General features: G+C 43.8%; 1 protein-coding gene across 1 annotated transcript; it reads left to right on the top strand.

Moving 5' to 3' along the window:
• Positions 1–2,416: 2,416 nt before the first annotated feature.
• LOC119154791 (adenosylhomocysteinase-like) lies at positions 2,417–17,426 on the top strand (the record flags this gene model as incomplete). Its single annotated transcript, XM_037402699.1, has 6 exons — positions 2,417–2,665; positions 5,565–5,772; positions 6,628–6,715; positions 7,650–7,767; positions 13,456–13,650; positions 17,277–17,426. Coding segments are annotated over 6 exons (990 nt in total), but the record flags the coding sequence as incomplete, so codon positions are not given.
• Between the last annotated feature and the right edge of the window lie 2,392 nt (positions 17,427–19,818).

The following is a 19,818-nucleotide window of genomic DNA, read 5'->3' as shown; positions in this document are numbered from 1 at the left end:
CTGCCTGCTGCTGTCCCGGGGGGGGGGGCCGTGCGGGGGGGGGGCCGTGCGGCGCTAGGGGGCGCTGTGGCGCCGCGGAGCGCGAGTGGGGCCCACGCGGGGGTGGGGCACGTGGGTCCCAGCTGCGCTGCCCCGGGCCCGGAACTTTGAAGCTGATTTTAACAAGCTTTATTCTTTTGCACTTATTAGAGCTCTGGTACAAATCTGGGGTTCCCCTTCGCTCCCCCCGTCGCTGGGGGTGACCTGAGCGGCTGGGCAGCTGGCGCTGTGGTGCATGCTCCAGCTGGGCTGGTGGAACTCACAGGGCTGGGGCAAAGCACCGCCTGCCTTCTCCCAGGAGCCAGGCCGCTGCAGCCTGCTACGGAGCCGTGCCCAGGAGGCACAGCACCCCTGGGTGCCTGGTGGGTGCAGGTACGTGTGGCTCTGAAATATGTGCTCTGGCCTTTCTGCCCTCCAGTGTCCTTTCGTCTGGTCTCAGGGAGCCTCCCTGGAGCCTGCAGCCCCCTTGGGTGGCTGACCTCCCTCTTTGTCCTCTGTAGGTAAAGCCAGCTGCTCAGCTGCAGGCATTGATCCCATTAGCTTTGTTCCTGTTCCTCCCTTGGGTTGTGCTACTGCCATTGCTCCCGCCAGGGATGACTGTTCTGCACGCTGTTTGCAGAGGTGATTCTCCAGTTATTCGTCCTGTCCTATAAATTTCACATAGGCCTTGGTGGCTGGGGAGGTAGTGGCACTTGGACACTTCTCTTCGATACACAGAATTAACGTACTACATAATAATGTTGGGGATTTTGCTGGGGGTTATTGTTGGTTCCCACTTGCCTGTCCCTGAAGTAATACTGGCTGCGGAGGAGCTGCGTGGGCAGCGGTTGAGAGCCCTCCTGTTGCCTGGGGATCTTGGGCAAGTCCTTTGGCCTTCCTCCTTTTGCTGTTTTTGAAATAGGAAGGCTATTACTCGCCTTTTTTAAATACTGGGAGGGCTGTGGATAGAATGTGGATAAAAATATTTGTAGGAGTTGGGAGTGATTATATGTTATATAATGAGAGAGAAGAATTAAGAAAAATATATGAAAAGAAGGAATGTCTCTGTTTACATGCACTCACATAGGATAACCTGGGCTGTCGTCAATAAAAGGGCCTGGAGAGATCGATTTATGAATGTTGTTTATTTCTCAGTTTTTCTGTCAAAGTGACTGTAAAATTATTTTGCTTATGAGCATCCTTTCAATTTTATTCTGAGGTCAATGTGAGAAGTTGCTTGCCTGGAGGGGCAGTATCTTTGCATCACTGGTGATGTGGAACTTGGTATTGTTGTTTTCATATTTTTGTTGTCTTGTGAATCTGAATTAGCTCTAAATGCCACATGGATCTCTTTATAGAGATGTTGCTTGTGTTGGTGGTTTAAGCCTGATTTAGCACAATTCCTCTATATCCCCCAGTAGTTCATACTTCAACAAAGTAATTGTCTTGTGGTATGCCTCCAGTCCTTAAAGAACAAATATAATGACCATATCTTTACATTGGAAATTCAGCCAGACTGGATAGTTTAGTTTCAGATTTAGTCTGATTGTCATACATGGAGTACCTTTTTGTGCAGATAGGCTTTCAAAGTAATCAAGGTGTTGCCCAGTGTAGCAATTAGACAGTTTATGTATAATGAGATATTATGAGACATTGAAGAGGAGAGAGAGATCCAGAAGTCATGTGCAGTGATGCCATTTCTGAACAATTGGCTACTGTCAAAAGGTCCATGAAGAGTCAGGATCCTTAAAGCAGGAGGATGCCTTTACAGCTTGGGCTTTCAGTGTAATGTGGAGCCAGGTAATGCCATGAAAGTTCCTGTATTATCAGGATCTTAGTCCATTATATAATGTTGGTGTTTCTAGACAGTCCTTTTCTCTGGTCTCTGCCACCTGGACTGTTTTCAAACAAGGATATATTTGAAATAATGTTTTTTTGATTGTGCTTGTAATACCCATGAAACTGAAGTTTCGCGTTAGCTGCTATCCAGGCTTAGTGGAGGCATTTCTGCTGTTTAATCAGAGCTGAAGTTGATTACAACAGGAGGTGATGAGCTCATACACTCACAGGAGTGGTGAACTGCGTATTTGATTTTTTTTTAGTTGTTTTTTTTTTCCATTTGATCCAAGTGCTTTAAATTTAAGTGTGGTTATCTAGGTACCATCTCCTTTCAAGCTACCTCGCAAGAATTGACTATGATATAGGAACATCACTGTGGTGAACATCTTTCCCTTTTGCAAAAGAGTGTTTTGATTATTTTGTGAGCAATTAGTGGGGTTTTCCTGACTCCCCTGGTTCCTTGCATTTTTTCAAATAATATTTTGTCCTGCTCTTAAATTGCTTTGTAGGGGAAGAAACTGGTTTGAAGTTTCAAACTACTGTTTGAGGATCCAGGTGAAGGTTTTTATCTCTTTTCTGCTTCCTGCAAAGGGTTTGTTTAACCTGGGCCTCTAGAGCATGCTCCCAGCACCTGGATGTGTTGGTTTGCAGCAGTGTTAACTCAGCTAAGGTGAATCTTTTTACTCTCCTCACAGGAATTAGAGGTATTTCGGAAGAGACAACCACTGGAGTTCACAACCTGTACAAGATGAAGGCTAATGGGACCCTGAAAGTGCCAGCTATCAATGTTAACGACTCTGTCACCAAGGTAGTGCAGCCAGACCCCTTCTGCTGTTCTGCTGTCTGACTGGATTGGTTTCGGGTTGTTGTCAGTCCCATGCAAGTATTCCTCCTCTTGCTGAGCTATTCTTGACCTGGTGCTGAACAGATTTTCACCTTATCCTTGAAGTGAGCCCGTGATATCTAATGGGAGATGCCATTGTAAATACCCTGTTTTCAGAACATAAAGGACTTTTTTGTGTGTAAGGACATGCATTCTTCTGCATTTTAATAATGTGAAAACACCCTTCCAAGTCATGGCTCCTGGGATACAGCCAATTCCTGTGGCAAGGAGCATGTCCTCACTCTGAGTAGCTTAAAGCTCACAGGTAGGTGGCAGGTACCAGCTGGAAAAGAGAGCATGACCTACACGAGCTTGTGGCTGTTAAAAGGGTGGTTGATCTGGCAAGGTATCTCTGCAAGCAGCAGTTGCAAAGGATGGGGAAGGAGCTATTTATTCCTTGTGCAGCTATATTACTGCTTGTGAGACAAATTCTGGTGAACTGAGGGATGAAGGGGAATGGTGTTTAACGGGTGCTGGCGATTTTTGGATGCAGGTGAATTATAGTGGGGATTTCAGGTGTACTTAAGGTTTATGCATCTAGATGTTTTTAAAATCTAGTTGCTAAATCTATTTCAAGTTACCATGCTAGCATTATCCTATTGGACATGGAAGTTCTCACTGACTCTTTGGTCTGCTTTCTCTGCAGTTTGCTATCTGAAGAGTATCTCCTTTCTGTTCACAAAAATGCATCTGGCATTTTTATTTCATAGCTAGTGGGCTGCAATCCAGTTGGTCTTGGAAGAAGCTTGTTTCTTTGCATCTTTTCACCTAGATTTGTGCCTCCTGCATAATAACTATTAGTTTAATAGATTTGGTAATTCAGATGTTTCTAAAAAAGCCTCTTGGGTTGACCTCACTTATTCTAGTGCCAAACAAGTGCTTATTTTCAAGTACTGTTTGGTATCTATGTAGTAAAAGATTTGTACAATCCACAGTTACAGATCTCCAGGATGACATGCAACTGAGATGACACATTCTGCTCTCCCAGGCTGATATTTTCAGTTGGCATTAGGTTCCTATCCTAGTACTTGGAGAGACAGGGAGGCAGCATCCAGGTCAGCACTTCCCTCCTGCCACCCAAATATGTTTTGGGTGGTACAGATATCTGCATCTGGCACTCTGCTACCTTGCATGGGAATACAATGGTGTCTGAAAGGCTCCAATTGCAACTGTGGGGTTTGGTGAATAGGAATCAAATCTGACCATGCTGTTTTCCTCCATTAGAAGGCATGTAACGCAAGGAAAATCTGCTGGAGGACTAGAAAAGAGGATTACCAACAGGCACTAACTTTGGAATTTGGAGGACTGGCAACACAAATATTCTGAAATATTAATGGCAGATAGGCCTGTGATAACTTAGAGGCACTGAGTCATGAACGTCTGGAGCTGAAGTATAACTTCTTACACATTAGTCCTTGGCCACCTTCTGAGGCTGGGAGCAATGTGCTGCTTACCTTGTAACTTGCTGAGATAATGCATTGGGAGTCATAGCTGCAACATTTTTATACATAGACTTCTGCATTTTATATTATACAAATTTTACTGTTGTAAGCTATAGGCTGAAACCAAACTGTAACATCACCTTACAGAAGCTAGATGGTACCAGTCATAGCTGCAAGGTAGGTCCCATTTGTGCCCCTACTCACATCTAGGTACACAGTCTTAAGATTGCTTATAGCAGACAGTGCTATCTGTGTTAAGTGAAAGCAAGAGTGATTGGTGACCTAAAGCTGTAGAAAGCACAGAGCAGGCTTTGAGACCAGAATTTTGCTGTAAATGGTGAGTTCTTTATACCCATGCCTTGGGGAAGCATAGCACAACTTGTGTAGTCAGACTTTTTTTTCATTTTTAAATTTTTTTTAGATTCTTGGCTTCTGTAACTCTTCAGATAATCAAAACTGTTTATACAGCCCATCTTCCTGGTCAAAACAAAGGGCCCAAGGAGAAAAAGAAGGAGCATTCCAAAAATCAGTACAGCAATATGTGTTTGTGAGTTTAGGAAGATGTTCAAGTGGAATACTGTTTAACATCTGACTTGGCAGGGGAATTTTGCTTTGGAGATTGGGCTGTTAAGCTCATGTTAAATGTTACAGTAGAGGATGCTGTGTGATGGGGTGTTAGGAGCTGAAATCCAGGGGTTCTTGGCTGCAGTGACTAGTATTGTGAATGGCTTCTTGCTGGATTTTTCTAGATCTGAGCAGTGGTGAGGTCTGGCAGTGTTAGTGTAACTCAACCTGGAGGAAGATGCAATTTTCATCTTCCTGGGCTTCAGGAACCAATTTCTCATGGTTGATGTGGGCAACTTGCTGCTTCTGCAGGGTGCATGTGTCTTGCAAAAATAAGAATGCGTGCTAATCATTTGGCCAGCAGTTCTGGTGCTGTCTTGCCTGCCTGTGGCACTTGGCTCAGTTCATTGTCTGATAAACAGCAGCAGAGAACTGGTGATCATCTGGTTAAGGAACTTAAGACCTACCTACCTGTGTATGCAAGAATTGTTTGTGCTTTTATTTGATAAATTCAGATTACCTCTAACAAGCTTTTAACATGTACAAGCCCTAGTCAGTAGACACAACATATATACGAAATACTTCTCATGGGTGTGTGCTGAAGCCCATATCTAGTATAAATAACTATAGAGATAGAAACTGGATACGTAAAAATATCAAACCAGGTTATTTTTCCATCCCTCACTGTGGTTAAAGTATTTAGCTGGCTGTCAGTCTCCTGGTTTGTAGTACTGATATACAAGTCTGTTTTGTTTCTCTAAGGAATTTTTACTTGAGTGACTTTCATCTGTTTGAAACAGCTCCATTTTCTTCCTCAGAGCAAGTTTGATAACCTGTATGGGTGCAGAGAGTCCCTCATCGATGGCATCAAGCGTGCTACAGATGTCATGATTGCTGGAAAAGTAGCAGTCGTGGCAGGTTACGGTGATGTGGGCAAAGGCTGTGCTCAGGCTCTGCGAGGCTTTGGAGCTAGAGTCATCATCACTGAAATTGATCCCATCAATGCACTGCAGGCAGCCATGGAAGGTGAGAACTGAAGGAGATGCAGAAATTCATTCATCTGGCGGGGGTCTCTGTGTGTCAGTGTGGAGCAATACATGGTAGTTGGCTGAGAAAGTTTCAGTGGGCTTCAGCCCTGTCCCTGTTGAGGTGAAGGTGATTCCAGTTCAGCTGCAGGAATTCTTTTCCTGTTAGTGAAGGATTTTATTAGTGTATAGACCTAGAAGATGTGTTTGGGGTCAAGGATATAGAGACCATAGAGGGTAAGGCTCCAATTTCATAGTGCTGAAAGCCTGGTTTTGAACGGGTTCATTATCTTCAAGTTGTGCAGCTCTAACCTCCAGTGTGGGTTGTGACTTCACGAGAATATCTCTGCAGTGAAACATCAGGCTTGCCTTCAGTAGGTGTTCTTGGAGAGCAATGCCGTGTGCTCTGCCTTTCCAGCTGTGCTCATAGTGTGCTTTGGCAGCTGTGCTCCTTCTCTCATCTGGGTGCCTCATGTAATTGTGCTCCTTAGTACCAGTTTATCCCATTTCTATTCATACCTGACTAGAACCTGGAGGTGTTGTGTGTGCACTTCCCTTTGAAAACTTGACCTCCTGAATCCAGTCTGAGTGCTGTGGGAGATACTACACCTATGGACAGAAGAGGTTGAATGTGTAAATCTATGGATTGGAAACAGCTGAGGGATAGATATTTTTGTGCTAAGTTGGTATTCAGTAAGGCAGGTATGCCCACTACCTTGCATCCTCCATAGGTCAGGTGCTGGCACAGATTTCTCTCATGCATTCTTTCTCTGTACTTTTCTTCTTGTAATATTGTATCTGATTTCTATAAAGTGCTGGTGGTTGGATGGAGGAATAACTTTTTTCTCTTTTTCAGGTTATGAAGTTACAACCATGGAGGAGGCCTGTAAAGAAGGCAATATCTTTGTTACCACCACTGGCTGCACTGACATTGTTCAGGGCAGGTATGGTCTAGCCACTTGCTTTAGTGAAAGCATCCCTGTACAGTTACCTTTTTTTTTTTTTTTTTTTTTAAATACAGTCATAACTTGTCAGCAGTATGGTGAGGGTTAACACACAAATTCTGGACACCAGGGTTTAACATCATTTTAGTGAAAATGGGGCTTTGGCCTTTCAGTTCTGTTGGGTGTTGGCACATTGCAATTGCTCCTGCCTTAGTGTCTGATGATGGAGAAACAAAAGGTGTAGAGGGATATATAAACTTTAGAGAATGAGAGCATCAGGGCTAAATTTGTGTTAGGGCAGATAAATGTGAACAGAAGAGGTAGGTGAAGGTTGAAAGTGATTCTGTCTGTGAGTACGTGTAGCAGACTTGAAACTAGTCTGTTCTCAATAAACTGCCCTGCTGGTTTTTTGGTTGCCACTTCTTAGATCTCAATTTATAACCCCTCCACTCTTCACAAACTGATTCCTGTCTTTGCCATTATGACTCCCCATGTCGTAGTGGAAGATCAGATTAAGTGGGAGCAAGTAAGGCCATTAGTCTCCAGAGATGTAGAACTGCTGAAAACTTTAAAATCATGAAGAAAAATTTCTTTTGTTTAGGGCAGAGAATAACTGCAGATATTTCATTTTTTAATCAATTAAACAAAATAGCTTTACTTTCCATACTGGGAAGATATTTCCTCTCCAATAACCTCTTTATGTTCCTTGGGAAGTGTCCTTCCTCTAGAAGCTTGAGAGGTTATTTTCCAGTAGACTTCACGTGCCTGGAAGATTACCAGACCCACACATCTTGTGAGAGTCAAATGCAGTCGGTGAGCCAGGCACTTTTCATTTCTCCTTGAGCAGGGCTATGGACCAGAGAATCTTCTGGTGCTGAAGAAAAAAAATTTTGTGCGTTAACTTCTGATATGCTTTTTTTTTTTCTTTTTGCAGGCACTTTGAGCAGATGAAGGATGATGCCATAGTGTGTAATATTGGTCATTTTGATGTGGAAGTTGATGCAAAGTGGCTGAATGAAAATGCAGTAGAGGCGGTGAATGTTAAACCTCAGGTGAGACAGCCCTTGCACAAGCTCTCCTGCTAGAAAGAAGCAATAGCTAATCCGTGTCCCTTTCCAGAAAGGGAGTTATTTCTCTTCAGGTACTCTGTGTTTCTAGCTCTCTGGGAAGCCAGTGTTGCTCTGGGCTGATCAGAGTGGAGATTCTGCTCTGCTCTTCCCCAGTTAACCCGGAACAAGCTGCATGTTGTATTCTTGTGTTCGTATTAAAGCAACCGGTTCCAGCCAGTACCCAAGTGTACAATGTGTTCTCTGAGAGGCACCTGGTATGGATGCATCTTTCTCCGTGTGTTTCTTGTTCCTACTTCCTTGGCAAACAGGAGCCTACCCCTTACTGGTGGTTGTGTAGACAATTAATTACACCAAGTTCATTCCTTACAGGAAGCCAGCTTTGATATTTGGGGTATGGTGAGGAGGTATGGCAATATGCTTTCTTTGTTAGCCCCCAGTTGAAAACAATGCCATAACTCAATTTCAAAAAGCAAGTTGGATGATGAATACAGAACAGACCATTAGAGTCTGCATAAAACTTAAGAACAGAGCCCATAGGCTGCCTGGCAGCTGATCTGAATTTCCTCTCAGCAAGATGCTTGCTCGTGTGCTGCTCTGCACCAGAACAGTCTTGGTCCTGGTGCAGGGGATCAGGATTAGAGTGAATCTCAAGGGAATGTCTTTTGGTATTTTGTCAAGGTTTGAAAAAATTCACACCTCATTATTTTCAAAATGTTTATTTTTACTTGGAGACTGAAGCCTCAGGAAAGCCTATCTGGAGCTCTGCCAAGCTGAGACTTCTTTCCCAGACTTAGTGGCTTCATTTTAGAAACCTGTATAGACCAGAAGTCTTTGTGTGGGCAGACAAGACGAGATGTGTTATCCTTGCTTAGCTTGCATTCCCACCATGTGTTTACGTCAAGCTGTGGCTGTAGGTACACAGGAAAGTAGGGATCTAAAAACTTCAGCTCTTCAGCAGAAAAAGCAGAGAAACAAAATGAAACTGAATTAAAGCTGGTTTGTAACACCAGCAATGGGGGAAGAACATCATAAAGCAAATCAGGCTTTGTCTGACTTGGCATGGGGCTTCCAGTTACCTTTTCAAGAGGGAGCGTGCTTACCAGCAGCAGGATTCTGGGACAGGTTTTCTACTTTTTTAAAAACACCACACCCAAGCATACATCTTAGATCTCAGTCTGGTCTTCCAATTTTCATAACTCCCCTGTGGCTTATTGGCCACCCACATCAAACTCTTCCTAAGCAGTTGTGAGAGTATTTTCAATATTCTGTTTGCTGCTAGGACACTATGTGGGCTCAGCTAGTTATGAAGTTATACCCTCAAGTTCTCACTACATTCAAGTCTGCTCTTGCCCATGACCTTAGGGTGGAGCTGACTTTACTCAGCAGCTCTTGTCCTAGAGGAGCCTGTAGCTAGCTGCTTGCTTGCTGGTAGCTTGGATTTTAAAACTAAAACTGGACTGCTCAAAAAGTAAATGTTTTTGAAGGCTAAATTGGATGTTAATATGGTAACATGCAAACTACCTGCACGTGGCCATTCAATGTGGCTCTTAAAAGTCCATATGAAAAATTGTCACTGTTGGCAGAGTAGTCCCTTTTTCTTCATTTACCTTCATATTGAATGTGCCTGTCTGTCACAGATGTAATGGGCACAACGAGATGTAGTCTAATCCAAGGTATGAAAACTCTTAACAAGTTTATGATTAAAACTAGTGTATTACCTTTCAAAAAGGGTGGAATTGGGGTCAAGGTTATCCATATGGTTTAATGCTGAAGACCTACCTACCTTCTGACCTGAACTCTCTGATCTATTATATAAACTGCTGGTGTCACAAGCAGGATGTTCAGAGTGATGCAAAGGAGATACCAGCTCACAGAGCAAAAGCTGTGAAAATAGCTGCTCAGCGTGATGTAGGTGCCGCGAGTGTGTTTGCCTGGAAGTCATTAGCTAAAGTTTGTAAAAGGTGTCTGACAGCCCAGAGTGGACTACCTCTGTCTCAGCCTGATGCACAGTTAGCTGAAGCTAAGAGGATTTGCTGGTGGAAATAGCACTTCACCCAGGGGCTGTTCTGGTACTTTTCCTTACCCACCTACTGGTTGCCACTGGAGCTGGGTTGTGCCTGGAGGTAAATCTGATCTTACATGGCCATGCAACATGTTCAAAGCTTTACTGAAGTGAGTATGGCTTATGGATGTGTACATTGCTAAGCCAAATAAAAGCTGGTCTGTGACTCAGGTTAGTTCTTGAGTTTTGTTGACTTCTAGCAGTGAATCTGAAGCAGCGTTTGAATCTCCAGTTGGATTCTTAGGGGTGTACTTGATGCTGTAGGTAGCTACACTGTGCTAGTGGTATACCCCTCTGCTCCATTTTGTGTCTGCTTCAATTTCTTGTCACTGAACACTTCAGACCTGCATGATGAGTTAAAGAAGTACCTGCTGAGCAGGTGTGATGTGAACAAGTTGTGTGTAAAAGCTTCATTATTTTCATTCTCTGTGCCTAGTAGCTATGGATGCTGGGCAGTTGAGCAGGAGTGGACTAATACATATCATAAAAGCTCACTTGTTTCAGAAGGTGGAGAGGCAGGGACTGGGCAGCAAAATGTGACTTTAGAGCCCCAAATTCCATGCTTGAAACAAATTAAAAAGGATTGAGTAGATGTTTTCTGCAATGCGTGTTCTGGAAGAGTTAGGCAATAACTAGGTTTAGAAGCAAGCTCCCAGGAGGTATTCTGCAGCTTCCACCACCTGCATGGGCATTTGTCTGCATGTGCTAAGACCTTTCTCTGGGCAGTGGTGATGAGTCATTACAATAATTGATAGAGTTGTTCTTATACTGAAATCTGGGAAGGAAACAGCTGGTGTGCCACTTAGGCTGTTACTCCTTTCTCAGATTCATTGAAGGGACACTTAGGTTGTCATCTTGTCTTGTGGGGGCCTCCAGGGGAGGTCAGTGCTGTTTTAAAGGTGTGAAATCTTGCACTTACCTTTAGTGGAACACAGTTTTTTCACATCAGTGTTGTGGGTGTGGTATCCTATGTTTTGTAATATCAAGTACTAAAAATATTAAAATTTTTGCTAAGACCTGGCAGCTTTTTTTTCTATATCCTGTAGGAGGGGGCAGAATATAGTACAGGAACAAAAATCTCTAACCTCCTATGAAGACATCTGTCTCTTGCTCAGAGGATTAATACCAGAGCTGAGAAGTGCTAGGCTTCAGCTAGAGGTACCGAGTAACTGTGTAAGTGTCCAACATGGTAGTTTTCAGTACCATATGGTCTCCATTTACAAGTGGTGAGCTGGTGTAAGTAATGTTTAATACTTGGGAAAGGAAAACATCTTACTGTGCCATTCTCACTCATCTGTTGCTTTCCAAGTACAGTTAAGGAGGAAATAAGTTTTACTGAAATGCTGGCAGGTTGTTTTGAATATGGGTTTGCACTGCAGTCCTGCTTACCTGTGTTCTGGTGTTAGAGAGACTGATGTATAGCACAAGCTCAGCCCTAGAGGGGAAGAAAAGGTCAGGGTGGGATCAATGGGCTTTGGTTGTGAAAACAAATTATTTGTGTAGCAAGGTGTGGAGGGAAGTGTAAAACAGCCAGAAAGTGCAGAGCAAGCTAAATGCTGATGGGGAAAGGGATGAGGCATTTGTATAAGTGTGGAGATGAACTTAATACTTGGATAACTTGAATTCTACTTCTGTAGCAATTTCTTGATTTATGAATCAGCCCGTTTATGTACCTGTAGATGAAATGTGTTTCCATGGTGCTGACTTAAGCCTCTGCTGGTGCCTCTTCTACTTTTCTGTGCAAAGACATTAATCTGCATTTTCTACATTACCCTGTACACTGAATGACTCGTCAGCAGATTGCCAAACATATGCGGTTCTATGCACAAGCCAGCAGCTGTGCATGTGCAAATTGTGTGGATATTGTATGGATATAATATTTTGACACCTAAACCACCCAATTCAGACTTCAGAACTGAAATGCTACTTAACTGCTACCTTGTAGTAGTTTTAATCTGTAATATAATATTCAATATAAGTAGTGTTCTGCTTTTTGGCTGCTTTCTTCTTTCTTTCTTTGCTTCCACAATCTTAAGATAGCCCATATGATTTTTGCGGGACTGAGAGCACTGCCACTGGTGGTCCACAATGGAGAATCGGCGTCCATAAGAAATATTGCAGCTGCTCAGTGGAGAGCATTCTTATTAACCCTCCCTTGCTGTACTGCTCTTAGGAGATATTAAGAATGTTATTTAGGGCTTCTGTTTGAGGTGGTTACTGTCTGCATATGAAAACACAATCTGTTGTATGAACCCAAGAAGTAGAAAATAGTGCTGTGATTGAAGCATAGCTGGAGAAGGCAGGTGGAGGCACAGACCTTCTCTTAAGGCAAAATACCTGTTCTTAATGAAATGGTTTGTGTTGGTTTACTTGTTAAATCTCTGCTAAGGACTTGCACTAAGATGTTTTGTTAGGAGGTGCTGGTGTTAGAATTAAAGCTTCATCCCCTGTAGCTTTTAACTTACAGGCCAAAGCTTTAAGAATAAAACAGTAAATGAAGTGTGTTTTACTTCATATTAATATTGACTTCATATTAAAAAAACTTTTGAGACTAAAAGTATAAATACAGCTGTGGGGAGGGACCCTTGTAGGTCTTTCACAGTTGCTGTGCTATGACAGCATAAGGTAAATGGTTGAAAGCATTAACCTTTGTCAGAGTTGGTCGTTGATTATCTTAAGTCTTACCAAAGGTTTGCTTTGCTCCCCTGTGCTTGGTGTGACACGAGCCATAAATACCAGTGGACACTGAATATTCTTGTAACTCCTAGGGTGTATTGTCATTTCATTCTGGGTTTCAGTATTGTAACCTCCTGCATGGGTGAAAGCAGGGGAAAGAAGAGCTAGTGGGGACTGGAAAGGAGAAGCAGAGTTAACTTTAACACTGCAGGATCCCAATCTGGCCCAGACAGCTGAGGCACATGTTAAGTGACAATATCTCCTGAGCTGTGTGGGACTCTCACACAGAAGAAGGCCTGTCTCCTTAGCTCACCTGAGACTTGATCTTGTGTGCAGAGTCCTGTTGTCCCCAGCATAGCTTGGTAGTCAGCCCGAGTGGAGGACCGTGCCTTTGGTCCCCTGAGAGCAAAGAAGAATATGCCAGAAGCTGGGACAGCTGTTTATTATACTGTAAAGCGTTGGCCTTACGAAGTGGGAAGAGTTACAGGGGAGCAGTTTCAGCAGGCTGAGGACTCTGGCTCTTACCCATTAGATGCAAAGGCTCTGGGCGGTTGCATGCAGAGGTGTTTCTTCTCTCCTGTCTCTCCCCACCAGTTTCAATTAGGCATATATTGAACGGCATTTTACTGCTAGCAGCATGTGCCCCACCACAGCTATCTGAGACGACATGCATATGGGAAAGCCAGAAGAACTGGATAGCTGGTTAAATATGAAACAGATGCTAAGATTTATGTTGTGTGAAGCCCAGAATAGCTACAGGATTTGCAAACACTGGCTGGGAATTGAGGGAGGGGTGTCTCAGTTGTAATCAAAGTCTGTGTGGCAAGCCCTTTGCTGAATTGTTGATGTGGGAGGAAAGCCCACAAAGCTTTGCATGATTTAAAATGCTTTTCATCCTGGCATTGCACCGCTCTTGCTTTTTTCCCACCCAGGTGGATCGCTATACCCTGCGCAACGGTCGTCACATTATATTGCTAGCAGAAGGCCGACTGGTCAACTTGGGCTGTGCCATGGGTCACCCTAGCTTCGTCATGAGCAACTCCTTCACCAACCAGGTGCTGGCGCAGATCGAGCTGTGGACCCATAGTGACAAATATGCTGTCGGAGTCCATTTCCTGCCGAAGAAGGTGAGCTAGAGCAGCAGGAAGATGCAAGCTTTAAGGAATCCAGCTTCAGGTGTGATCGTGTAGATTTGTTTTATTGGTGCCTGAGTTAATTTTGCTACTGAATGTTGTTGTTGCAGGGAGCTTCTGTCCCTCTGAATGCTTGGCTTTGGTGATGCTGAGTCAAAGTGGGCTGTTTCTTGGGGTTAATCTGTTGTGGAGAACTGGGACTTGTCTGTCCTGTGATAGGAGTGTCCAGTTACCTTATAGCTTGATCTGGGGCTCTTCCCTAAGGTGGTGGGAAACCCTGTACTGCCTCAAGGTATTCGGGGAGCTTCTCCCAACCAACTTGTTCCTTCTGCTGAATGTCAGCTTCACAGCAAGCTTCACATGCCTGTCCAGCAGCCTCAAGTTGAGGGGCAGAGTTGAGTGTGGAGTGAATCTAGGAACCGCTTTTACTGTGGTTGATCATCTGGGTCCCATTTGCACCTAGGCAGAGCTTATCACAAACTGGTCCTAATAGATCCATTAAATACTAATGACAGTTCCCTCAGGTTTCCCTTTAAACTTGTCTCTGCATTCTTTGTTCTTGGAAAAATCTGGATCATGTCACAACTCGCAGCTGCCTTTTAAAAAACTAACCTGGTTTTAGTTTTCCAAAACAAGCCTGAGAATTTGAGATACGGTCATTGAAAAGGATGCTGGACTTAAATCCCACTGCCTTGGAGTGCAACCAGGTGTGAGACTAAATGTGGAAATATTTTCGTTTGGGAAGTAAAATGTGTATGTCTGGGCTCTTTTATGAAGTGTTTGCTGAAGGACTTAAGATTCCAAAACCATCTGTTAATGATCAAGCAAAGCACACCAGAAATACAACGTAGGAGTTGATCAGCAAGCTGACACACAGTCATCTTCAAAGGAAAAGTTTTGTTGACAATTATCTCCAAAATGATAGTCCAATGTTGCTAATAAAATGTAGCTTCATCCTCTTCCTAAATAACAACTTTTAGTAAGGACACTTGATCTGGAAATGAGAAGTAATACCCAGGTCAGTTAGTTACAAATGGAGTTGCATGTTAGTGGAGCATATGGCAGTGGTCCCTTCAGGTTCATATACTGTGACAAAATGCTTTTTTTGCCATCTGTGCTCCATAGAAAATTTCAAAGAATAAAGCAGTTGCCTTGTCAGAACTAACAAAATATGGGCAGAGGAGCTTTCTCTGGTAATTTTCTGGCTAGTACCTTTCCGTTTTCTGTGTAGTAGCTTTGAGGTACAAATGAAGAATTGAAGAATTACCAAGTACCTTACATTGCACTTTCTTTGACTGCAAGGATATCACTTTGATGATCAGCTATTACAAACATGCACATGTTTCTGCAATGTGTGTTCCCAGAAATCTGGGCAAATTGTTGTGTCCATGTTTTGGACTAAATCTGTCCATCCTTATACTCGGCTATCTGATTTTAAGGTAAGAATGTCAGCTTACCTTCATCTAAATTTACGTACCTTTTTATCTAAATCTTGAAGTTCCCAAGGTGAAGCAGTTGTGAAACATCTGTGCTGCAGTTTGAGAACCTGATTTGGGAAGTGTCGGGACTCTGCTCCTTTTCAAGTGGTGTGTTGGGAGAGGGGTCCGCTGGAGTCAAGAAATTACTCAATATGAGTTATGTATCTTGCTCATCCTTATTAGCTTCTAACACTTCTTATATAGACTCGATACACAAGCATGTTCCCAAAGCAAACATATAATTGGTTATTAGCCCCTAAGCACACGCTGCTCTCACACCACTAATTATCATGATTAGAACAAGCATTCTGTCCATGCAGCTACTTGAGTTAGCTATGTTTTAGCCTTGCGGTTTGTTACTCCCTTTATTCCCATTCCGCTCCCTATCTCCCTTGGCCTTGCACCTGTCTTCCCTAACAGCTGCAGCTTGTTACAGCCACAGCCTGTTAGCACAACAAAGTTACTTGGTCTCAGGATTCAAGAATAGATCAAGGCCACTTTCTTGTTAACTTCAGCACAACAACTTCAGCACAATTCTAATTCCAGGCCTGGATTGTGCAGATCTTTAGGGATTCTGTGGCCACGCTTCTGCAGCCATTCTTCTACATGGGTGCAATCTGTCTTAAACTTGCTGGAAACACAGCTATCAGATCTTCACGTGTCAGTCTAGTCAACCAGATACATATTCAATTTTTAACCCTCCTGGGTTTTTTCTGTCAGGATCTACTAAGCTTAAATACTTGTTTCCCTTTGAAACACAGTCCTTCCAGTTAGCTTTTCTTTCATGATTTTTCTGACACTTACGTAGCATTTAGTAGCTTTCATGGTTCACTTCCACATTCTTCAACCACTTCATCTTATGTTTTTAATTTTGTCTTGTACATCTCTGGCTGTGTTGGCTCTCACAAGATGTTGGCAGTTCCATGTTACTTACTGTGAGCAGGCTGAGCTGTGGTGACTTATGCGCTGTGTAGATGTAGCTTTTACCTGGCTCGTTACAGTGGGATTACTTCAGAGTAGTTCTTACCACGCTCCCTTTGAGTAGGAAATCTAGCACTAATTATTGAATCATTTAGGATGCGCTGATTCACACAAGCTGAAGATCTGGCCCTTGAATATTTTGTTGATTTATTGCCCTTCAAACATGCAACCTTTCACATCTATTGATTTACTATGGGGGAAATATTGCCAGTCTTTCCCATGCTGCTGGAATTTAGATTTACCTTGTATCTGTTTCCTTAGCAAGGATTACTTGTATTTTGCAGTAATTACAAATGGTGGTCACGCTTGTTGTTCTGTTGTAACTTGGGAGCACCCAATCCCTTCTTGCTGGTGTCCTTTCTATCTTTGAATAGCCTGTATGGCTGCACGTTCCCCTCTGACATAGCAGCTAGTTTGCCATTTTACTGTTCGTGTTCTGACTTTTCTGTACCTATCTCTTGTAGCACTTAACTGTCTTGTAACTTCACACTTCTTTCAATCCCTTGAGTTTGCATGTCTGCCTGACATCTCTGGGATAAAGCGAGTATATCAACATTTCTGAGCTGGTGTCCTGCAGCCCACCTTGTCTTTATTCTTCATGACAGTGCGAATAGATACTAGTGTTCTTGCTGATTTACTGATTCTTCATACATGTACCCCTAAGATAGGATATCTGGAAAAGAGATGCTTTTTTCCCCCCAGTATTAGAACTTACCTGAAATTGTAAAGATTATAGTCTAGTATGTCCAGGTGTCTTTTGTAGTGGAAAAATGACTAGGCTTTACCATTCTACTACACTGGATATTATCTCTGATAGTTTGATCTCCATTCTTGTTGGATGGATGTGCATGTGTAAATGAGATTGAAATGAGCTTGATTATGTAAAGTTGTCTGTCTCATTAAGCTAGACTGACTCCCTCAAAAGTATGGGGCTTTTCCATCTGAACATAATTCTGTGCTCAAAGCAGATGCTGATGTGCCCAAGCAAGTGAGGGATGCTGGCAGGAAAAGAGCGGTCGGTCTGTTCGTCTGTGTCAGCCTAAGCTTTCCTTAGGGCTGCTCTTGGTTTTCACATACTTATTTCTCGCTATTGACCATGACTTGCTGAACTAATAGGATTCTGTTCTGCTAATGTTCCTGTCTCAATATTTTGTTTTCTAGTTGGATGAAGCCGTGGCTGCTGCTCATCTGGATAAACTGTGTGTGAAGCTGACGAAGCTGAGTGACAAGCAGGCCAAATACCTAGGCTTATCAAGAGATGGGCCATTCAAGCCAGACCACTACCGATACTGAGCAGGTGGCACTACCCAAGACCAAAGTGCAGGGATACAACCTTCCAAAGCTCTTGTGGTGCTGGGCGTCCGAGAACATGCCCTTTGCTGTACCCCTCTCAGTGCTGCAGAAACCCCTCCCCTTACAGAGGGAGCTTCAGGGCCTTATTTGTTAGTGAAAGAGGATCACTGACCTTGGGATTGGCTACTTAGCTAATGCCATGGTGGAAAGGATCCTACACACCTTGTACTGGCTCCGAATGTCCCAATCGGGGAGCAGGCAGAAGACTGCTAAATGACAAGACTAAGCATTTTCAAATATGTGACTGACAGCCTTTTGAACAGGACTAACCAATAAAATGGGAAAAGGTTTCTATCAGGGAGATGCTTAATGCCATGCCCTGCTCAAATTAGATGAATCCTTTAGGAGGCTAGCAGGTCAGGCTTCTCTCCCCAGAGGTTCCCTAGCTGAAGTGCATGTTGCAAAACTGGAGGAAGTATGGAGAGTATAGTGTAGCTCGTTCTCCTTTCTGTAGAATCACTTAATCTCCTGGAGACTTGGAGCTGGAGTCTTTTTCTGGGTGAATTTACTCCATTGGTTTTGGTTAGAACAAAGAATATTCTGTGCTTCTTCCACACAAGGAGGGGTGAGGCAAGAGTGACTCTTTTAGCAGCCTTCTAGTGTGTTGTGAACAGCTGGGAAGCCACTGAGGGATGTTGGTTAGGTTTAGGGACCTTGTTTAGTCCTCTGAAAACACCAGCAGCACACTTCTATCTACCCCCAACTTGATTTTTCAGTCCGTCATGTCTGCTGTATCTTGTTTGTCACTTAAAGTGCTTTTATTAAGATCTGACTGGGGCCTGACTTGTTTTGTATGGTGAGATGCTTGGGTTTGCCATGGATTTTGTGTGATCTTTAAGCTACTGAAAATATCTAATGTATCTGCATGGGGTTTTCTCAAGGTTGAGAGCCAGTGCTGTGGCTAGCCTGCATCACATAGCTGAGCTGGGAAAATCTGCTCCCAGGTTATTTCAATATTTGAAGGGCTGAAACTTACAGAAAAACACTCTTGCCCTCTGCCTACACAGATTTTTATCTCCCTTTGTCATGGAAGTCCTCTCTTGCCAGCTGTCCTTTTCAGTGGACCCCAGACCGGGTCTGAAACAAGCATCACTGCAAGAAGGAAGAGAAGTCCCTAATGAGGTCTAGCACAGCATTTTTGTAATCACACTCATGAAAATCTGATTTGCTTGCCGAAAATACAGAGCAAGCTGACAGAGTGGCAATTTGACATTGAAACATGGCCTTGAGTTGATAAAATGTATTTGGGATATATTCTGCTAGATGTGTTTCATTGGTTGGAGAGGAGTAGATCAAACACGACAATAATAAAAACACTGCAGAATTTCTGTTCCCCAGCTCCCTGCAGTGCAGGTTGTGGTTTAGTGCTGCCTGGAGAAGAGAAGCAATGCCCAGTACCTGTCAACAGCGTGCTCTGAACTGGCAGCACTAATGCAAGATGGCATTGAGATTTTTGTTCAGCTGTTGTTGTGCACCATGTAGCTGTTTTTAGGTACAGCTTAGCACCTTTTGCTGGATGGGGGCATTCGTACCCCTTCTATGGTATGCGCTGTGCTTTGGTGAAATTCATGTGTTGCTTCAGTTTTGAACTCTTCCCAAGGGCAGTTTTGAATACCCTTTACAGTAAAGTGTGCAGGTTTCGCTTCTGTTTCTGAAGCCTTTCAGAATCGGTGGAAGACTTTGAACATGACATCAGGGTGTAGCAGCAGCAGAATTCCTTTAAAAAGATGTTAAATTGTTGTTTCATGTCCTGGCTCCCTGCTGATGTCTCAACAGGTGTCTGACCTGTATTGAAGGAAAAGTGTGCCAAGGGGCCAGCAACATCCTGGCTTGTATCTGAAAGTGTGGCCAGCCAAGGCCAGGGCAGGTGACCGTCCCCCTGTGCTCGCACTGGTGCAGCCCGCATCTGGAACCCTGTGTGGCGGGATTGGGGCCCTCGCTGCAGGGGGGATGCTGAGGGGCTGGAGCATGTTCAGAGCTGGGCAGGGGGCTGGGGAAGGGTCTGAGGCACAAGGCCTGATGGGGGGGCAGCTGGGGGGGCTCAGGGGGGACCTTGTTGCTCCCCACAGGTGCCTGGCAAGGGCTGTGGGCAGGGGGGTCGGTCTCTGCTCCCAGGTAACAGGCGACAGGGAGACAAGAGGAAACAGCCTCAAGCTGCACCAGGGAGGGTTCAGATCGGGCACAAGGAAAAAGTTCTTCTCTAAAAGGGTGGCCAAGCACCTGCACAGGCTGCCTGGGAGGACAGTTGAGTCCTGTCCCTGGGGGTGTTGAGAAGACCATAGATGTAGTGCTTGGGGACACAGTTTAGTGGTGGGCTTGGCCGTTAAGTTTATGGTTGGACTTGATGATC

This window comes from Falco rusticolus, chromosome 10 (assembly GCF_015220075.1).
Source record: "Falco rusticolus isolate bFalRus1 chromosome 10, bFalRus1.pri, whole genome shotgun sequence".
Taxonomy (NCBI): domain Eukaryota; kingdom Metazoa; phylum Chordata; class Aves; order Falconiformes; family Falconidae; genus Falco; species Falco rusticolus.
The sequence above is the reverse complement of the archived record's forward strand: the minus strand, read 5'-3'. Positions and strand labels throughout refer to the sequence as shown.